Consider the following 21,337-nt stretch of genomic DNA (forward strand, 5'->3'; position numbering starts at 1 on the left):
TTGTTTCTGTAAGTGGATGGGGTCGGAGATGTAGGCCAAACCAGTAGCCTTCTTCTTTATCAGAGCCAGATGTGGAGGGCCTTGTTCCTCCAAACCAGTTGCTCATTATAACGCCATACACACACGCAAATATACATACACAACTGCCACCAATATTTTAGAAGCTATGACAGAATGAGGTGAGCTTGTCATTACAGTCACCACGCCTGTCTAAACTAACAGTCTGAGGGACAAATGAATATCGAAGTGAATAATTTCTTCTGTGCTGCAGTTACTTCTGCTCAGACCTAGCTATATAAAAATACACAACTTTCCCAATAAACGTCCCTCTCTCTTTGAAGTCTGAATGGAAGAAGAATGACAAAGGAGTGTAAAGAATAAAGAGGACTCTCCCTCCCTCCCTCCCTCCCTCCCTCCCTCCCTCCCTCCCTCCCTCCCTCCTCCTTAGCTTGGCTAATTAAGTTGTCTTCTCTCCGTCGCCCACTCCTGCGTGGTGTATACAACTCTCTGTGATCCCATAGACTACACAGAGTAATGATTAGTCACTGCACTTTCACCTAAGGAGGGCGGACACAGACCTGACTTTCACCGCCAGACAAAGGTAGACGGTTCTATTTTCGATCATTATCAAAGCAACCACTGCTCATTTCTGATACAGAGCAGTAGTCTGCACTATAGACGTAGATATGTATGTAGAATACTTTTCTCATGCTATAGTTTATGTTTTCAATCACAGGATTGTAAATGATTAGTATATTATTGGATGTATGGAAAAGTACTGATAAGAGTTGAGTTGACTCTGTCCCTCTCTGTCATTGGCAGTGTTCCAACCCTTTGGCACCAGACTCAGTTGACTAAGGGGGAGAGAGGGAATAACTCTAAATCCCATGGAATATCCCAGCTCTCACGCACAGAGAAACCAAAGCCATGGACTTAACTATATTGTATTGTACGCCCTTCGGAAAAAGGAAGAAAATGAAAATGTTATCATTAACAGTGTACCGGAGGCAACTCAGGATCAAAAACATGAAAAACAAAACTCATAAAAACAATTTTATCTTTACAAAATCTACTAAAATGTTCATCTGCCAAGATTTTTTTTTATCTACCTCCCCCCGCGACAGTAAAAGTAATTTAAATAATATTTTTTATTGCTGCTCGCAGCAATGTTTTCATAAGACAATAAAACCAAGACATAAAAAAATTAATTTACTAAAAAACATGTTTGGTCGTCAAAGCGGGGGGTGGGGGAAGCGTGTACGCTGGGTCCCTCCCTGGTTTAGGGGCGTGGCGTGGGCGGAGTTATGAGATCCTGTCCCTTAAACCGTTTCACAGTCACACAGGCCATCTCTTCTTCAGTTCCTCTCTGGGTCAGTGGGAGGCACCTAACACCTGTCAATCACATCCGGTGCACCCATTCACAAGGGCACTTCCTGTCTTCTTCTGACCACTTCCTGTGGCTCAAAGCATAGAGGGTGCTCAGCGTCTTTCTAAAATGGCCGCCGTTTCAGACCCTGCTGTGGGAGTCTGAGGCCTCACCTGGCAAACCTCGGGATTCAGGAGTTCTTTTCACCTATGATGATGAGATCTTGACACCATAGCTACTACTTTAGAGCAGTTGGCTGTAAATTGTAGCTCCTCTGCTTACGCCTGATGGTTCTAGAGGTCTTTAGAACAAAGTCAATAGCCAGCTATCATGAGGAAGGCTTGAGTGGGAGCCAAGAGCCAGTTTACTTATCAAATATATCATTGGTGGGTGCTATGAAAGAGAGGGTTGGTGGGTGCTATCAACACACCCAGGATACAGCCAACTGAAGGACATGGATGTGTTTTACAATTTAACGGAGTTTCATTATTGTTCATTATAAAATAAGCTCAGCTCCCATGATGCTTTGGGGCCAGAGCGCGTGCATGCGAGGCCACCGTTTGCTGTGCAGAATCCAAAGCAGCCTAATTGGTCAAGAGTCCCACCTCATTTACATACAGAACACACATCGACCACTCTCCAAGAGTCCTGCTACTCTCCTGGATTTCCCCTCTTAGAAAACCTCTGACATCAGCTCCACCCGAACCCTGCATTCTGATGCTGTAGGATCTCCACTTCCTCCTTCAGAACAATGCTGATTGGATAACCAAGAATCTTTCACATTAAATCGGATCCAGCCCCTTTCCTCAATCTATGTCCCTCCCATTCACCGCAGCCCTTCCTGTTCACCCCCCGGAAATAGCGACGACAGTTTTTGAATAAAGTTTTCGCAAAAATATCCATTCTCCTCTTTCCCTCAGTTCTTTTTTTCTTCTCTTATTAAAAGTGGATCGTGCCCAGAGTCCCAGCTGGCGAGTCATGTACTGGTCCTCTAGTCGTTAGTCCAGTCGCAGATAGCTTGGCGTGGAGTAGTTGAACATGAGGAAGTCCAGTTTATACAGCTGGTAGAGCTGGGCGTGCTGCTGGGAGCTGATGTTGCTGAAGAACTGGGCCGTCATGCTGTCGGTGGTGCGGGTGGACTTGGCGAAGGTCGGGAAGCGCAGCGACTCGCCCACCCCCGCCAGCCGCAGAACATAGTTGGCGTCATCCTCCAGGGTTTCGTACTTGCCCACCAGGTCATAGTGGATGTGACAGGGGTGGCACAGCTGGTACACCGTCTGCCAGTGCTCGTTTAGCGGGCCGTCACGTTGCGTGGCCGGGTCGACAAGATACTCGGCGAACTCCCGGAACTTGACGTCGGCGCCGCTGAGCAGCGCCTCCTGCGTGGCGTTCTTGCGGTAGCGGCGGACGATCTTGGTGCCGAAGCGGCGGTGGAAGGAGGAGTTGTACTTGAGGGTGAACTTGTTGCGGTAAGCGGAGACGAGCCTCTCGAAGGGCTCCCGGACGAACAGGAACTTGAGGTAGCTCTTGAGGCGGTGGTTGATCTCAGCAATGCTGTACTGGTTGAGATATTTCAGGTTGGACGGGACGTGGGCCTCGTTGGAAGGGATCTCCATAGGGTCACTGGGATGGACAGAAGTAAAGACCATGAGGAACAGAATAACGACAACACAAACAATTAAAAGTATCTCAATTGTAGTATTAGGAGTTGTAGTAATAGTAACAGCAGTTATAAACACTGAGTCTACAAAACATTAGGAACACCCACTCTTTCCATGACCTAGACTGACCAGGTGAATCCAGGTGAAAGCTATGATCCCTTATTGGTGTCACTTGTTAAAGAAGGATTTCTAAGCCTTGAGACAATTGAGACATGGATTGTGTGTGTGCCATTCAGAGGGTGAATGGGCAAGACAAAATATTTAAGTGCCTTTGAACGGGGTATGGTAGTAGGTGCCAGGCGCACCGGTTTGTGTCAAGAACTGCAATGCTGCTGGGTTTTTCACGCTCAACAGTTTCACGTGTGTATCAAGAATGGTCCACCACCCAAAGGACATCCAGCCAACTTGACACAACTGTGGGAAGCATTGGAGTCAACATGGGCCAGCATCCCTGTGGAACGCTTTAGACACCTTGTAGAGTCCATGCCCCGAAGAATTGAGGCAGTTCTGAGGGCAAAAGGGGGAGATGCAACTCAATATTAGGAAGGTGTTCTTAATGTTTTGTGACAGCGTAGTCGTATCAGTAGTAGTAGTATTATTATCAATAAAACAACAATCTACTATTCAGCTTTTCTTTTTACATCTTTAATCATTTATTCATTGTGTCCCTATCGGAAAATGTGTCTTGGTACAGTATCTGAAATCTTAATATTAGTTTCCTATGCTACTGACCTGTACTTGCCGCGTCCGGTGAGGACCATCATGACGCGTTTCCAGTTGGTGCAGGCCACCTTGGGGACATAGCAGTAGATGAGCTCATGCTCCTCATCCACCACCAGGTGTTTGAGGTCACCAGGGGTCAGGACCCGGCGCTTGCGGCTGGACGCACTGTGGGCCCGACATGACTCTGCTACCTGGTCTCTCCTCGCCTGGTGGAGGATGGCTGCACTGGAGAACTCCGACTGGGGGGGAGATAAAGAGAGAGAGAGCGATACAGATAGAGAGAGAGAGAGAGAGAGAGAAGAAAAAAGGAGATAGATTAATCTTCTGGAATACAAATGATGATCTATGGGGAGCTGACTAATACAATATGCATAGTTCCCATTTCATTCAACAGTAGCTCACTTGACCCACACATTAGCATTTCATTGTGAAGAAAGAAGGATGGGGGAAGAAGGGAGGAAGAGAGGGAGGGAGGGAGGGAGGGAGGGAGGGAGGGAGGGAGGGAGGGAGGGAGGGAGGGAGGGAGGGAGGGCTGTTCTTGATCTAAAGAGTAGGAATGTTTTCTTAGAGCTGGTGATCATTTTTGCTCTGTACCCTGAATAACCCTTTCAGGGAATTCCCTTGTTTCCCTGGGGACACTAAATCGATCAGACCGTGCCCTGTGTAGCTGCACATTCTCAGACACAAGCACGTGCACACACACACGCACACAACGACAGTCACAGCTGTATGCCATACCAGAGAGTAGAGACTAGGGCTAGGCCTTTGAGGTGCTAAAATAACTCATGTCTGGGACCACCTCCATGCTCTCAGCACTTAACCAAACTAAAAGCCTTGTGTTAGTATTTGAACCCCTCCCTTAACCATTTATCAACAACAACAAAATCCAGAAAAACGCATGTCAAAAATGCTATAAATTGATTTGCATTTTAATGAGGGAAATACGTATTTGAACCCGTCTCAATCAGAAAGATTTCTGGCTCCCAGGTGTCTTTTATACAGGTAACGAGCTGAGATTAGGAGCACACTCTTAAAGGGAGTGCTCCTAATCTCAGCTTGTTACCTGTATAAAAGACACCTGTCCACAGAAGCAATCAATCAGATTCCAAACTCTCCACCATGGCCAAGACCAAAGAGCTCTCCAAGGATGTCAGGGACAAGATTGTAGACCTACACAAGGCTGGAATGGGCTACAAGACCATCGCCAAGCAGCTTGGTGAGAAGGTGACAACAGTTGGTGCGATAATTCGCAAATTGAAGAAACACAAAAGAACTGTCAATCTCCCTCGGCCTGGGGCTCCATGCAAGATCTCACCTCGTGTAGTTGCAATGATCTTGAGAACGGTGAGGAATCAGCCCAGAACTACACGGGAGGATCTTGTCAATGATCTCAAGGCAGCTGAGACCATAGTCATCAAGAAAACAATTGGTAACACACTACGCTGTGAAGGACTGAAATCCTGCAGCGCCCGCAAGGTCCCCCTGCTCAAGAAAGCGCATATACAGGGCCGTCTGAAGTTTGCCAATGAACATCTGAATGATTCAGAGGAGAACTGGGTGAAAGTGTTGTGGTCAGATGAGACCAAAATCGAGCTCTTTGGCATCAACTCAACTCGCCATGTTTGGAGGAGGAGGAATGCGGCCTATGACCCCAAGAACACCATCCCCACCGTCAAACATGGAGGTGGAAACATTATGCTTTGGGGGTGTTTTTCTGCTAAGGGGACAGGACAACTTCACCGCATCAAAGGGACGATGGACGGGGCCATGTACCGTCAAATCCTGGGTGTGAACCTCATCCCTCAGCCAGGGCATTTAAAATGGGTCGTGGATAGGTATTCCAGCATGACAATGACCCAAAACACACGGCCAAGGCAACAAAGGAGTGGCTCAAGAAGAAGCACATTAAGGTCCTGGAGTGGCCTAGCCAGTCTCCAGACCTTAATCCCATAGAAAATCTGTGGAGGGAGCTGAAGGTTTGAGTTGCCAAACGTCAGCCTCGAAACCTTAATGACTTGGAGAAGATCTGCAAAGAGGAGTGGGACAAAATCCCTCCTGAGTTGTGTGCAAACCTGGTGGCCAACTACAAGAAACGTCTGACCTCTGTGATTGCCAACAAGGGTTTTGCCACCAAGCACTAAGTCATATTTTGCAGAGGGGTCAAATACTTATTTCCCTCATTAAAATGAAAATCAATTTATAACATTTTTGACATGCGTTTTTCTGGATTTTCTTTGTTGTTATTCTGTCTCTCACTGTTCAAATAAACCTACCATTAAAATTATAGGCTGATCATGTCTTTGTCAGTGGGCAAACGTACAAAATCAGAAGGGGATCAAATACTTTTTTCTCTCACTGTAAGTAAAGCCCATTCCCTTTAAGAGGTCATCAGAGACTTTATTTTTTTTTATTTATTTCACCTTTATTTAACCAGGTAAACCAGTTGAGAACAGGTTCTCATTTACAACTGTGACCTGGCCAAGACAAAGCAAAGTAGTGCAACAAAAAACAACACAGAGTTACATATGGGGTAAAAAAAAAAAAAAAAAAAAAACATAAAGTCAGAGATACAACAGAAAATATATATACAGTGTGTGCAAATGTAGCAAGTTATGGAGGTAAGGCAATAAGTAGGCTATAGTGCAGAATAATTACAATAGTATTAACACTGGAATGCTAGATGTGCAAGAGATTATGTGCAAATAGAGATAATGGGGTGCAAAAGAGCAAATTAAATAACAATATAGGGATGAGGTAGTTGGGTGGGCTAATTTCAGATGGGCTGTGTACAGGTGCAGTGATCGGTAAGGTGCTCTGACAACTGATGCTTAAAGTTATTGAGGGAGATAAGAGTCTCCAGCTTCAGAGATTTTTGCAATTCGTTCCAGTCATTGGCAGCAGAGAACTGGAAGGAATGGCGGCCAAAGGAGGTGTTGGCTTTGGGAATGACCAGTGAGATATACCTGCTGGAGCGCAGACTACGGGTGGGTGCTGCTATGGTGACCAATGAGCTAAGATAAGGCGGGGATTTGCCTAGCAGTGATTTATAGATGGCCTGGAGCCAGTGGGTTTGACGACGAACATGTAGTGAGGACCAGCCAACAAGAGCGTACAGGTCACAGTGGTGGGTAGTGTATGGGGCTTTGGAGACAAAACGGATGGCACTGTGATAGACTACATCCAATTTGCTGAGTAGAGTGTTGGAGGCTATTTTATAAATGACATCGCCGAAGTCAAGGATCGGTAGGATAGTCAGTTTTACGAGGGCATGTTTGGCAGCATGAGTGAAGGAGGCTTTGTTGCGAAATAGGAAGCCGATCCTAGATTTAACTTTGGATTGGAGATTCTTTATGTGAGTCTGGAAGTTGAGTTTACAGTCTAACCAGACACCTAGGTATTTGTAGTTGTCCACATACTCTAGGTCAGACCCGTCGAGAGTGGTGATTCTAGTCGGGTAGGCGGGTGCTAGCAGCGTTCGATTGAAAAGCATGCATTTAGTTTTACTAGTGTTTAAGAGCAGTTGAAGGCTACTGAAGGATTGTTGTATGGCATTGAAGCTCGTTTGGAGGTTTGTTAACACAGTGTCCAATGAAGGGCCAGATGTATACAAAATGGTGTCGTCTGCGTAGAGGTGGATCTGAGAGTCACCAGCAGCAAGAGCGACATCATTGATATACACGGAGAAAAGTGTCGGCCCAAGAATTGAACCCTGTGGCACCCCCATAGAGACTGCCATAGGTCCAGACAACAGGCCCTCCGATTTGACACACTGAACTCTATCTGAGAAGTAGTTGGTGAACCAGGCGAGGCAGTCATTTGAGAAACCAAGGCTATTTAGTCTGCCAATAAGAATGCGGTGGTTGACAGAGTCGAAAGCCTTGGCCAGGTCGATGAAGACGGCTGCACAGTACTGTCTATTATCAATCGCGGTTATAATATCGTTTAGGACCTTGAGCGTGGCTGAAGTGCACCCGTGACCAGCTCGGAAACCAGATTGCATAGCGGAGAAGGTACGGTGGTATTCGAAATGGTCGATGATCTGTTTATTAACTTGGCTTTCGAATACTTTCGAAAGGCAGGGCAGGATGGATATAGGTCTGTAGCAGTTTGGATCTAGAGTGTCACCCCCTTTGAAGAGGGGGATGACCGCGGCAGCTTTCCAATCTCTGGGGATCTCAGACGTTATGAAAGAGAGGTTGAACAGACTAGTAATAGCGGTTGCGACAATTTCGGCGGCTAGTTTTAGGAAGAAAGGGTCCAGATTGTCTAGCCCAGCTGATTTGTAGGGGTCCAGATTTTGCAGCGCTTTCAAAACATCAGCTGTCTGAATTTGTGTGAAGGAGAAGCGGGGGGGGCATGGGCAAGTTGCAGCAGAGGGTGCAGAGTTGGTGGCCGGGTTAGTGGTAGCCAGATGGAAAGCATGGCCAGCTGTAGCAAAATGCTTGTTGAAATTCTCGATTATTGTAGATTTATCGGTGGTGATAGTGTTTCCTAGCCTCAGTGCAGTGGGCAGCTGGGAGGAAGTGCTCTTATTCTCCATGGACTTTACAGTGACTAATGGTCATGGGTCACTGAAACCTCAACTCTGAGATATTACTACTACTGCTGTTATGGTCCCATGGGTGAAGTCTATTGTGCATCTAAAAATTGCATCATAGTCCCTATATAGTGCACTACTTTTGACCAGGCCCTGGGCCCAAACGTAGTGCACTCTAGGAAATAGGGTGCTATTTCAGACGCACTCTAAGTCTTTATCTGAGTTCCTGTCCTAAACACAGGTATGGACAGGTAATGTACTGTGTGTTTACATTCTATAGTAGAGTAGTTGGAAGGCTGTGGTGGAGTTCCTTCATATTCAGGAACCTTGGATGAAGACTGAGCTACACCCATATACAGCAGAGAGACAGGACTGAGCTACACCCATATACAGCGAGAGACAGGACTGAGCTACAGCCATATACAGCGAGAGACAGGACTGAGCTACACCCATATACAGCGAGAGACAGGACTGAGCTACACCCATATACAGCGAGAGACAGGACTGAGCTACAGCCATACACAGCAGAGAGACAGGACTGAACTACAGCCATACACAGCAGAGAGACAGGACTGAACTACAGCCATACACAGCAGAGAGACAGGACTGAACTACAGCCATACACAGCAGAGAGACAGGACTGAACTACAGCCATACACAGCAGAGAGACAGGACTGAACTACAGCCATACACAGCAGAGAGACAGGACTGAACTACAGCCATACACAGCAGAGAGACAGGACTGAACTACAGCCATACACAGCAGAGAGACAGGACTGAACTACAGCCATACACAGCAGAGAGACAGGACTGAACTACAGCCATACACAGCAGAGAGACAGGACTGAACTACAGCCATACACAGCAGAGAGACAGGACTGAGCTACAGCCATACACAGCAGAGAGACAGGACTGAACTACAGCCATACACAGCAGAGAGACAGGACTGAACTACAGCCATACACAGCAGAGAGACAGGACTGAGCTACAGCCATACACAGCAGAGACAGGACTGAGCTACAGCCATACACAGCAGAGAGACAGGACTGAGCTACAGCCATACACAGCAGAGAGACAGGACTGAGCAACAGCCATACACAGCAGAGAGACAGGACTGAGCTAGTTTAACAAGGCATGCTAAGCCATCCCTGTCTTTCTACTATATCTGTCTCAATGTCATCTCTCTCTTCTCTCTACCATCTCCCCCTCTATCTCTCCACGTCAACTTCACTTCTCCGCAAATGAGTTTGAGAGGCCTGAGCGAGTGACTGAACAAACGAGTGATGCTTGATGATTAATGAGTCTGAGGGAAAAAAGTGACACCCTCCTCCTCCTCCTCTTTTTTCTCCCCCTCTTTTTCTTTATCATATCTCCACTACTCCATTGTCATGCCACATCACATCAACGCTGACTGGGAGAGAGAGAGGCACTGTGAATAGCAGCTCTTTGTTAAGTAGAATTTTCACTTTTACTCCTCGCAGGGCTATAAAGGCCCTAAATCACACTGAGCAGAGCTTCATGGAGCAAAATAACATCTCTCTCGGCAGAGAACAAGCACTGTAATTAACAGAGTGAGAGATAGAGAGGAGAGAGAGAGAGAGAGAGGAAATCTTGTCATGTTTCCCCCTGCCCGTCGGATAGTTAACTTCCTGTCGTTTGATCTCCTCTCCTATCTGAGGAGTGAGGGAAGCTCTTATGTGGTGGTAATGATGGGAGGAGGAGGAGGTTAAGAGATAGAGAAAGATGTCAGAGATGTGTCCCTCCATAGACAGCCTACAGTGATGGAGGTCAGAGCTCACAGGCCCTAAGTGATTCTGCCATGCTGTTCCTATGGGAGAACAGACACTATCCAAGTCTGTCTCTGAGCCTCAGCCTACAGCAACATACTGTAGAGTAACACTGCAGACATTCAGTCTGCATACCGGTAAGTGCATGAGGACATCTCTCCTCTCCTGCCTCTGTTAGAAAGAGTACTCCTAGCTATCTGGATGAGCCATTTCTCTTTGACTGTCTCTTCCTCTCTGTAGTCAAGGGGTTTCTCAAACCCCTGTATCAGATCAGCACTTCCTCTGTAACTACAATAAAGTTCTCATCCATTGAGATTGTGTCTGTAGTCTCCATCTCTTGTTCCAGTCCCTCAGGGCGAGCTGTCAATCAAAACGCCAGCACGACTGATAGTGTTCATAGTTCTCAGAGTAGTACAATTGACACAAAAACCTCAAACTACATTAGTGTGTGTGTGCATGTATACTGTGTGTGTATGCAGCAACATTTCCGGTTTGCTAAAATCAGTACGTCCCTCCCTGACTCCATAAATCAATTTATTCCCAGATATATTAATATACTAATATCAAGTCAAGCCTGTCACATTTCCACACATCAAACTAGCTTTCGGTTATGAGTCCAGGGACTGTGTGTTTTTGTATTCACAAAAAGTGTTCTCTCCTGTAACTGCACTTTTGTTGGTGAAATGTGTGAGTAATAAGGAGTTATTCATATCTGCGTTTTCCTGTTTCATTTCATCATTTCATTTCTGTCACGGCTTAATAGTCTTACTGAGGTTTGTTATGGTTATGATGTTGAAATATACAATGGCTCCTCTTCTGCACAGCGCAGCTATAATAAATAGCCCATTGCGGTTCTGCTGATGGTCACAAACACTAACGACACTAACTCTTTATAGGCACAGGTGAAGTACTAGAGGAGAGGGAGGAGAGGGAGGGGAGCAGAGGGAGCAGAGGGAGCAGAGGGAACAGAGGGAACAGAGGGAGCAGAGGGAGGAGAGGGAACAGAGGGAGGAGAGGGAGGAGAGGGAACAGAGGGAGCAGAGGGAGGAGAGGGAACAGAGGGAGGAGAGGGAACAGAGGGAGGAGAGGGAACAGAGGGAACATATGGAACAGAGGGAGGAGAGGGAGGAGAGGGAGCAGAGGGAGGAGAGTGAGCAGAGGGAGGAGAGAGGGAGGAGAGGGAGCAGAGGGAACAGAGGGAACAGAGGGAGCAGAGGGAGGAGAGGGAACAGAGGGAGGAGAGGGAACAGAGGGAGCAGAGGGAGGAGAGGGAACAGAGGGAGGAGAGGGAGGAGAGGGAACAGAGGGAACATAGGGAACAGAGGGAGGAGAGGGAGCAGAGGGAGGAGAGTGAGCAGAGGGAGGAGAGAGGGAGGAGAGGGAGCAGAGGGGGGAGAGGGAGGAGAGGGAGCAGAGGGAGGAGAGGGAGCAGAGGGAGGAGAGGGAGCAGAGGGAGGAGAGGGAGCAGAGGGAGTAGAGGGAACAGAGGGAGATGGAGGGAGCAGAGGGAGGGAGCGGGAGGAGCGGGGGGAGCAGAGGGAGGGAGAGGGAGGAGAGGGAGGAGAGGTAGCAGAGGGAGGAGAGGGAGCAGGAGGGAGGAGAGGGAGCAGAGGGAGGAGAGCGAGAGAGGAGCAGGGGGAGCAGAGGGGGGAGAGGGAGCAGAGGGAGCAGAGAGGGAGCAGAGGGAGGAGGCAGGGAGGAGCAGAGGGAGGAGAGGGAGGAGAGAGGGAGCAGAGGGAGGAGAGGGAGCAGAGGGAGGAGGAGGGAACAGAGGGAGGAGAGGGAGCAGAGGGAGGAGAGGGAGCAGAGGGAGCAGAGGGAGGAGAGGGAGCAGAGGGAGAAGAGGGAGCAGAGGGAGGAGAGGGAGGAGAGGGGGAGCAGAGGGAGGAGAGGGAGGAGAGGGAGGAGAGAGGGAGGAGAGGGAGGAGAGGGAGAGAGGAGGAGAGGGAGCAGAGGGAGGAGAGGGAGGCAGAGGGAGGAGGGGAGGAGAGGAGGGAGAGGGGAGGAGAGAGGGAGGAGAGGGAAGCAGAGGGAGGAGAGGGAGCAGAGGAAGGAGAGGGAGCAGAGGGAGGAGAGGGAGCAGAGGGAGGAGAGGGAGGGCAGAGGGAGGAGAGGAGGGAGAGAGGGAGGAGAGAGGGAGCAGAGGGAGAGAGGGAGGAGGAGGAGCAGAGGGAGGAGGAGCAGAGGAGGAGGAGAGGAGCAGAGGGAGGAGAGGGAGGGAGAGAGGGAGCAGAGGGAGGAGAGAGGGAGAGAGGAGGAGAGGGAGCAGAGGGAGGAGAGGGAGGAGAGGGAGGGCAGAGGGAGGAGGGAGGAGAGAGGGAGCAGAGGGAGGAGAGAGGGAGGAGAGAGGGAGGAGAGAGGGAGGAGAGGGAGGAGAGGGAGGAGAGGGAGCAGAGGGAGCGGAGAGGGAGAGGGAGGGGAGGGAGGGAGGGAGGAGAGGGAGGAGAGGGAGGAGAGAGGGAGCAGAGGGAGGAGAGGGAGGGAGCAGAGGGAGGAGGGGCAGGGGAGCAGAGGGGAGGAGGAGAGCAGAGGGAGGAGAGAGGGAGGAGACATGCTTAAAGTGTATCTTTGTTTTCGTGTTGTATACTGTAGCTGATTGAAATGGAGGGTATTGTAAGATGTGTACATACATACAGTAGGCATATATGTAGGCCTCAGGGAGAAGTTTGTTGAATGTAATTGTTGTGACATTAGTAATTGAAGTACATTGAGCTTGTTTAGGTATGGGGCCCCACATGGAAACACACACGCACACATGGAAGAGGGAGAACAATTGCAAAGTTGGAGCCATTTCAGTGTTTCATTAGATGTATGGGGGTATTATAGGTTTAGGAGCAGGATTTACAGCTGGATGTTTCTGTCCATTTCAGACTGGAATGCAGACGAGGATTTCCCGCCCACACTTATGACTATCTGTCCTCCCCTCCCCTCTACCTGTCTGTCATTCTCCCCTGTCCTCCCTCCCCTCTACCTGTCTGTCATTCTCCACCTGTCCTCCCCTCCCCTCTACCTGTCTGTCATTCTCCCCCTGTCCTCCCATCCCTCTACCTGTCTGTCATTCTCCCCCTGTCCTCCCATCCCCTCTACCTGTCTGTCATTCTCCCCTGTCCTCTCCTCCCCTCTACCTGTCTGTCATTCTCCCCCTGTCCTCCCCTCCCCTCTACCTGTCTGTCATTCTCCCCCTGTCCTCCAATCCCCTCTACCTGTCTGTCATTCTCCCCCTGTCCTCCCCTCCCCTCTACCTGTCTGTCATTCTCCCCCTGTCCTCCCCTCTACCTGTCTGTCATTCTCCCCCTGTCCTCCCATCCCCTCTACCTGTCTGTCATTCTCCCCCTGTCCTCCCCTCCCCTCTACCTGTCTGTCATTCTCCCCCTGTCCTCCCATCCCCTCTACCTGTCTGTCATTCTCCACCTGTCCTCCCATCCCCTCTACCTGTCTGTCATTCTCCCCCTGTCCTCCCCTCCCCTCTACCTGTCTGTCATTCTCCCCCTGTCCTCCCCTCCCCTCTACCTGTCTGTCATTCTCCCCCTGTCCTCCCATCCCCTCTACCTGTCTGTCATTCTCCCCCTGTCCTCCCCTCCCCTCTACCTGTCTGTCATTCTCCCCCTGTCCTCCCCTCCCCTCTACCTGTCTGTCATTCTCCCCCTGTCCTCCCCTCTACCTGTCTGTCATTCTCCCCCTGTCCTCCCCTCCCCTCTACCTGTCTGTCATTCTCCCCCTGTCCTCCCCTCTACCTGTCTGTCATTCTCCCCCTGTCCTCCCCTCCCCTCTACCTGTCTGTCATTCTCCCCCTGTCCTCCAATCCCCTCTACCTGTCTGTCATTCTCCCCCTGTCCTCCCATCCCCTCTACCTGTCTGTCATTCTCCCCCTGTCCTCCCATCCCCTCTACCTGTCTGTCATTCTCCCCCTGTCCTCCCCTCCCCTCTACCTGTCTGTCATTCTCCACCTGTCCTCCCATCCCCTCTACCTGTCTGTCATTCTCCCCCTGTCCTCCCCTCCCCTCTACCTGTCTGTCATTCTCCCCCTGTCCTCCCCTCCCCTCTACCTGTCTGTCATTCTCCCCCTGTCCTCCCCTCCCCTCTACCTGTCTGTCATTCTCCCCCTGTCCTCCCCTCCCCTCTACCTGTCTGTCATTCTCCCCCTGTCCTCCCCTCCCCTCTACCTGTCTGTCATTCTCCACCTGTCCTCCCCTCCCCTCTACCTGTCTGTCATTCTCCCCCTGTCCTCCCCTCTCTCTACCTGTCTGTCATTCTCCCCCTGTCCTCCCCTCCCCTCTACCTGTCTGTCATTCTCCCCCTGTCCTCCCCTCCCCTCTCTCTACCTGTCTGTCATTCTCCCTCTGTCCTCCCCTCCCCTCTACCTGTCTGTCATTCTCCCCCTGTCCTCCCATCCCCTCTACCTGTCTGTCATTCTCCCCCTGTCCTCCCCTCCCCTCTACCTGTCTGTCATTCTCCCCCTGTCCTCCCCTCCCCTCTACCTGTCTGTCATTCTCCCCCTGTCCTCCCCTCCCCTCTACCTGTCTGTCATTCTCCCCCTGTCCTCCCCTCTACCTGTCTGTCATTCTCCCCCTGTCCTCCCCTCCCCTCTACCTGTCTGTCATTCTCCCCCTGTCCTCCCATCCCCTCTACCTGTCTGTCATTCTCCCCCTGTCTTCCCCTCCCCTCTACCTGTCTGTCATTCTCCCCCTGTCCTCCCATCCCCTCTACCTGTCTGTCATTCTCCCCCTGTCCTCCCCTCCCCTCTACCTGTCTGTCATTCTCCCCCTGTCCTCCCCTCCCCTCTACCTGTCTGTCATTCTCCCCCTGTCCTCCCCTCCCCTCTACCTGTCTGTCATTCTCCCTCTGTCCTCCCCTCCCCTCTACCTGTCTGTCATTCTCCCCCTGTCCTCCCCTCCCCTCTAGCTGTCTGTCATTCTCCCCCTGTCCTCCCCTCCCCTCTACCTGTCTGTCATTCTCCCCCTGTCCTCCCCTCTCTCTACCTGTCTGTCATTCTCCCTCTGTCCTCCCCTCCCCTCTACCTGTCTGTCATTCTCCCCCTGTCCTCCCCTCCCCTCTCTCTACCTGTCTGTCATTCTCCCCCTGTCCTCCCCTCCCCTCTACCTGTCTGTCATTCTCCCCCTGTCCTCCCCTCCCCTCTACCTGTCTGTCATTCTCCCCCTGTCCTCCCATCCCCTCTACCTGTCTGTCATTCTCCCCCTGTCCTCCCATCCCCTCTACCTGTCTGTCATTCTCCCCCTGTCCTCCCCTCCCCTCTACCTGTCTGTCATTCTCCCCCTGTCCTCCCCTCCCCTCTCTCTACCTGTCTGTCATTCTCCCTCTGTCCTCCCCTCCCCTCTACCTGTCTGTCATTCTCCCCCTGTCCTCCCATCCCCTCTACCTGTCTGTCATTCTCCCCCTGTCCTCCCCTCCCCTCTACCTGTCTGTCATTCTCCCCCTGTCCTCCCCTCCCCTCTACCTGTCTGTCATTCTCCCCCTGTCCTCCCCTCTACCTGTCTGTCATTCTCCCCCTGTCCTCCCCTCCCCTCTACCTGTCTGTCATTCTCCCCCTGTCCTCCCATCCCCTCTACCTGTCTGTCATTCTCCCCCTGTCTTCCCCTCCCCTCTACCTGTCTGTCATTCTCCCCCTGTCCTCCCCTCCCCTCTACCTGTCTGTCATTCTCCCCCTGTCCTCCCCTCCCCTCTCTCTACCTGTCTGTCATTCTCCCCCTGTCCTCCCCTCCCCTCTACCTGTCTGTCATTCTCCCCCTGTCCTCCCCTCCCCTCTACCTGTCTGTCATTCTCCCCCTGTCCTCCCCTCTACCTGTCTGTCATTCTCCCCCTGTCCTCCCCTCCCCTCTACCTGTCTGTCATTCTCCCCCTGTCCTCCCATCCCCTCTACCTGTCTGTCATTCTCCCCCTGTCCTCCCCTCCCCTCTACCTGTCTGTCATTCTCCCCCTGTCCTCCCCTCCCCTCTACCTGTCTGTCATTCTCCCTCTGTCCTCCCCTCCCCTCTACCTGTCTGTCATTCTCCCCCTGTCCTCCCCTCCCCTCTACCTGTCTGTCATTCTCCCCCTGTCCTCCCCTCCCCTCTACCTGTCTGTCATTCTCCCCCTGTCCTCCCCTCCCCTCTACCTGTCTGTCCTTCTCCTTCTGTCCTTCTGTCTCCTGTCATTACTGTAGTACAGGTTTATTACAGTAGTCCAGTCCAGAGAGGAGGATGCTGGTCCTTCTGCCCTCTGGCTCTCCTCTCCCTGCTGCCTCCTCAGGAGAGTCTGCTCAGCAGGGTTAATGATGCACATCTAATAGCTTCCTTTACACTTTCTTTATTACTTTATTTTACCACTCTCTGTCCCTGTCTCTCTTTCTCCTAGTCTGTCTGTCTCCCTCCCTCCATCCATCTCAAGCTCAAGCTATCTCTTCCACTCTATTGCACATATCCTACATTTGCTCTAAAACAGAGTGAATCAAGTTGTACTGTATTCATGTATGCTGCCAGCCTTTATTCTCTGCTCCCTCTGCTCCCTCTGCTCCCGCCCCTCCCTCTCCTCCCTCTGTTCCCGCTCCTCCCTCTGTACCCGCTCCTCCCAGAGGGAGCAGAGAGGGAGGAGAGGGAGCAGAGGGAGGAGAGGGAGCAGAGGGAGGAGAGGGAGCAGAGGGATGAGAGGGAGGAGAGAGGGAGGAGCGGGAGCAGAGGGAGGAGTGGGAGGAGAGGGAGGAGTGGGAACAGAGGGAGGAGAGGGAGGAGAGGGAACAGAGGGAGGAGCGGGAGCAGAGGGAGGAGAGGGAGGAGCGGGAACAGAGGGAGGAGAGGGAGCAGAGGGAGGAGAGGAAGCAGAGGGAGGAGAGGGAGGAGAGGGAGCAGAGGGAGCAGAGGGAGCAGAGGGAGGAGAGAATAAAGGCTGGCAGCATACATGAATACAGTACAACTTGATTCACTCTGTTTTAGAGCAAATGTAGGATATGTGCAATAGAGTGGAAGAGATAGCTTGAGCTTGAGATGGATGGAGGGAGGGAGACAGAGAGACTAGGAGAAAGAGAGACAGGGACAGAGAGTGGTAAAATAAAGTAATAAAGAAAGTGTAAAGGAAGCTATTAGATGTGCATCATTAACCCTGCTGAGCAGACTCTCCTGAGGAGGCAGCAGGGAGAGGAGAGCCAGAGGGCAGAAGGACCAGCATCCTCCTCTCTGGACTGGACTACTGTAATAAACCTGTACTACAGTAATGACAGGAGACAGAAGGACAGAAGGAGAAGGACAGACAGGTAGAGGGGAGGGGAGGACAGGGGGAGAATGACAGACAGGTAGAGGGGAGGGGAGGACAGGGGGAGAATGACAGACAGGTAGAGGGGAGGGGAGGACAGGGGGAGAATGACAGACAGGTAGAGGGGATGGGAGGACAGGGGGAGAATGACAGACAGGTAGAGGGGAGGGGAGGACAGATAGTCATAAGTGTGGGCGGGAAATCCTCGTCTGCATTCCAGTCTGAAATGGACAGAAACATCCAGCTGTAAATCCTGCTCCTAAACCTATAATACCCCCATACATCTAATGAAACACTGAAATGGCTCCAACTTTGCAATTGTTCTCCCTCTTCCATGTGTGCGTGTGTGTTTCCATGTGGGGCCCCATACCTAAACAAGCTCAATGTACTTCAATTACTAATGTCACAACAATTACATTTAACAAACTTCTCCCTGAGGCCTACATATAGCCTACTGTATGTATGTACACATCTTACAATACCCTCCATTTCAATCAGCTACAGTATACAACACGAAAACAAAGATACACTTTACATTAGCCTACAGAAAACATACAGGAGAACATATATAGTACCCTGTCGTAATGATAGCCCTACACATTTTAGTCATTTAGCAGACACTCTTATCCAGAGCGACTTATAGTTAGTGAATGTATACATTTTCATACTGGTCCCCCGTGGGAATCGAACCCCTGGCATTGCAAGCGCCATGCTCTACCAACTGAGCTACACGGGACTACACCAAACCAAAACCCAGCGTTCCCCTTCCTCTAGTGCATTATTAAGCAACGATTTAACACACACGGATGGACGGGTGCACGGACACACAAACACACAGCCAACCCTGGCCCTTACAGGCCCTAGTCCATTACGAGATAGAGAAGTTTGTTACATAACATACAGGACCATGTTATTGACCAGGCCCTGGATCAGTCACGTGTCTGGATGGAAGTGTAGGCCTACTGTATGGGTCAATACATGAATTACATCAAATCAATAACTAGCATCCTACTACACCTCATTCAGTCAGTGTGTGTGTGTGTGTGTGTGTGTGTGTGTGTGTGTGTGTGTGTGTGTGTGTGTGTGTGTGTGTGTGTGTGCACGCTCTTTCACCTATTATCTCCTAATCCACAGCTAAGAAGCCCCTTGAGACTATTACGTTTAATCTCACACAATAATAAAACAATCTGGTTTTGCGACATTGCCAAGGGTGAAAAGAGCAGAAAATAGAAAACTATTTATTTTCCGACCCAGCCGAGGAACTGCACAGCTGTCAAAGGCTTTGTCTGAATTCCATTTTCAATTTTCTCATGCTCTTCTCCTAAATTGCATTTAGAAACAACTACTTTGTTCAGGGATAAACACGTCAGCATGATGCAAGCTGTACATTTCCCAATGTTAGAATCTGCTGTGTGTGCGTGTGTGTGTGTGTGTGTGTGTGTGTGTGTGTGTGTGTGTGTGTGTGTGTGTGTGTGTGTGTGTGTGTGTGTGTGTGTGTGTGTGTGTGTGTGTGTGTGTGTGTGTGTGTGTGTGTGTGTGTGTGTGTGTGTGTGTGTGTGTGAGAGAGAGTGAGAGAGAGTGAGAGAGAGAGTGAGAGAGAGAGCGAGAGAGAGAGAGAGTGAGAGAGAGAGAGAGAGTGAGAGAGAGTGAGAGAGAGAGTGAGAGAGAGAGCGAGAGAGAGAGAGAGAGTGAGAGAGAGAGAGAGTGAGAGAGAGTGAGAGAGAGTGAGAGAGAGAGTGAGAGAGAGAGCGAGAGAGAGAGAGAGTGAGAGAGAGTGAGAGAGAGTGAGAGAGAGTGAGAGAGAGTGAGAGAAAGTGAGAGAGAGAGCGAGAGAGAGAGAGAGTGAGAGAGAGTGAGAGAGAGTGAGAGAGAGTGAGAGAGGGTTGCTCTCCAGCTCTCCACACTGCTCTACAACCAGGATGTAGTGCTGCGGACTGCGGAGGAGCTACGCTCCCTCACTCTTTTCAATTGGACAATACACACAACAGGTAAAACTATTTCTGTAAAATGTATTCTGATCAATTCTAAATACATTATATTTAATTACGACTAATATTCCATGAAAAACGATAGAATGTCTAACCAAATAAATATGTATAGCAGCCTAGAGGTAAATGGTGGTTTCTTCCATGTCTTCTCTCTGTCGATGGTGAGAAGGATGAAGAACTATAGGCTATGTGTGTGCACCGCTGAGGCCCGTCGGAGGCTTGACAACTTCGGCCAATAGAAAAATGCAATAATAATAAGGTAGGCCTATGTCAGGGTGGGAAATTGGAAATGTGAATTGGGCCAAGTTGGCGGTAATGGTGGCCTAGCGGTTAAGCGCATTGGGCAAGTTACCAAAAGGTTGCTGGTTTGAATCCCGAGCCGGCAAAGAGGAGAAATCTGCCGTTCTGCCCTTGAGCAAGGCAGTTAACCCCCAACAACAACTGCTCCCTGGGCACTGATGACGTCGATTAAGGCAGCCCCCCCCCCCCCGCACCTCTCTGATTCAGACGGGTTGGGTTAAATGGGGAAGACACATTTTGGTTGAATGCATTCAGTTGTGCAACTGACTAGGTATCCACTTTCCCTAATAAAGCATTTAGGTTGTAGTTTATTGAGATGCATGAATACACCACACCAAAATCTTGATTTTATGGTTGTTTTAAAATGAATTTCCTGCAATTCTAATGTAATGATTTATGTTCACTACCTAGTCAATTGATTTGATAGTATGTTTAATCTATGCAAATAAATTATATGAATTGATAGTTCACCTCTCTGTTTTCTTTTACTCTGTAATAGGGTATATTGTAGCCGTGTGTTCAAGATAATCAAATCAAAGTGTATTTATGATACAGCGTGTAAACCTCTCTTCACAAACAGTATAGCCTACAGATAGCATACCAAGTAGTCGTAGGCCTATTAGGCTAAAGGCCTACTGCAAGTTATTGTTGTTTGTTCCTGAACTGGCCGAATGGCAGAGCTATCCTTCAGCTATCCTCCAGCTATCCTTCAGCTATCCTCCAGCTATCCTTCAGCTATCCTCCAGCTATCCTTCAGCTATCCTCCAGCTATCCTCCAGCACCACAAGTTGGTTCAACTTCTTTAACATCACTGCCAGATCTTTTGATATTTGTTTCATTAGTCCATTGTTGACATAGTCCCAACATGTTTTGCTTGTCAGCAATCAAGTTGTCAAGATATGTAACTTTCAAAATACAGAAATCAACAGATCTTGATGAGATGGCATTTTAAAGAAAATTTACACTCAAACTATCTTTTGGTATTTGTTTCATTAGTCCATTGTTGATATAGTCCCAAAATGTTTTGCTTGTCAGCAGTCACATTTTCAAGATATGTAACTTTGAAAATGAAATTTGCATCATACAGTAGGATGCTGCGTTTTGCAGGGATGATTTCATTTTCAAAGTTACATATCTTGAAAATGTGACTGCTGACAAGCAAAACATTTTGGGACTATATCAACAATGGACTAATGAAACAAATACCAAAAGATAGTTTGAGTGTAAATTTCCTTTAAAATGCCATCTCATCAAGATCTGTTGCCTAAGCCTAATAGTCCTACTCTTCACTTATTATTATTATTATTATTATAATGATTATATATTATTATAATAAATATAAGATGATCACTTCTCACAATGGTGGTCAAAGTTAGATCAAAACCTAATCACAATACTATCATAGCATAAGCCTATAACGTTACTGTTACACCAAAAACACCTAATTTCTAATGAGATTTTAGGATGGTTAGCTGAAGCTGAATAGTCAAAAAAGACAATGTCATGCGCCAAAACTCAGAGGTCACCACTAGGCAGGATATATGCTTTAATTGAAACAAAATGCAAGAAAGGCTAATAGTTTGTTAACACCTTCTGTTCTAATTCACTCACGAAACAGTAATTCAAGAATATCTAAACGCATACTCCCATGAAACTGATTGAGATCAATCAAATGATTGGCATGGACATGCAGTTTGGACATTTCACAGGTAAAACGTGAAGAATTATCATTC

General features: G+C 49.3%; 1 protein-coding gene across 3 annotated transcripts in view; it reads right to left on the reverse strand.

The window, feature by feature from the left end:
- Nucleotides 1-449: 449 nt before the first annotated feature.
- LOC311140446 (carbohydrate sulfotransferase 11) overlaps nt 450-21,337 on the reverse strand; it is a 123,447-nt gene continuing 102,559 nt past the window's right edge. For all 3 annotated transcript variants that reach the window (XM_084175507.1, XM_084175508.1, XM_084175506.1), the window contains exons 3-4: nt 3,760-3,989; nt 450-2,989 (exon numbers count right to left, since the gene is read on the reverse strand). In XM_084175507.1, coding sequence (XP_084031633.1) covers nt 2,365-2,989; nt 3,760-3,989 — 855 coding nt within the window. In that variant the 3' untranslated portion in view covers nt 450-2,364. The remainder of the gene's footprint in view (nt 2,990-3,759; nt 3,990-21,337) is intronic.

The sequence above is a fragment of the Coregonus lavaretus genome (assembly GCF_964263955.1).
Source record: "Coregonus lavaretus genome assembly, chromosome: 13".
In the NCBI taxonomy this organism is placed as follows: domain Eukaryota; kingdom Metazoa; phylum Chordata; class Actinopteri; order Salmoniformes; family Salmonidae; genus Coregonus; species Coregonus lavaretus.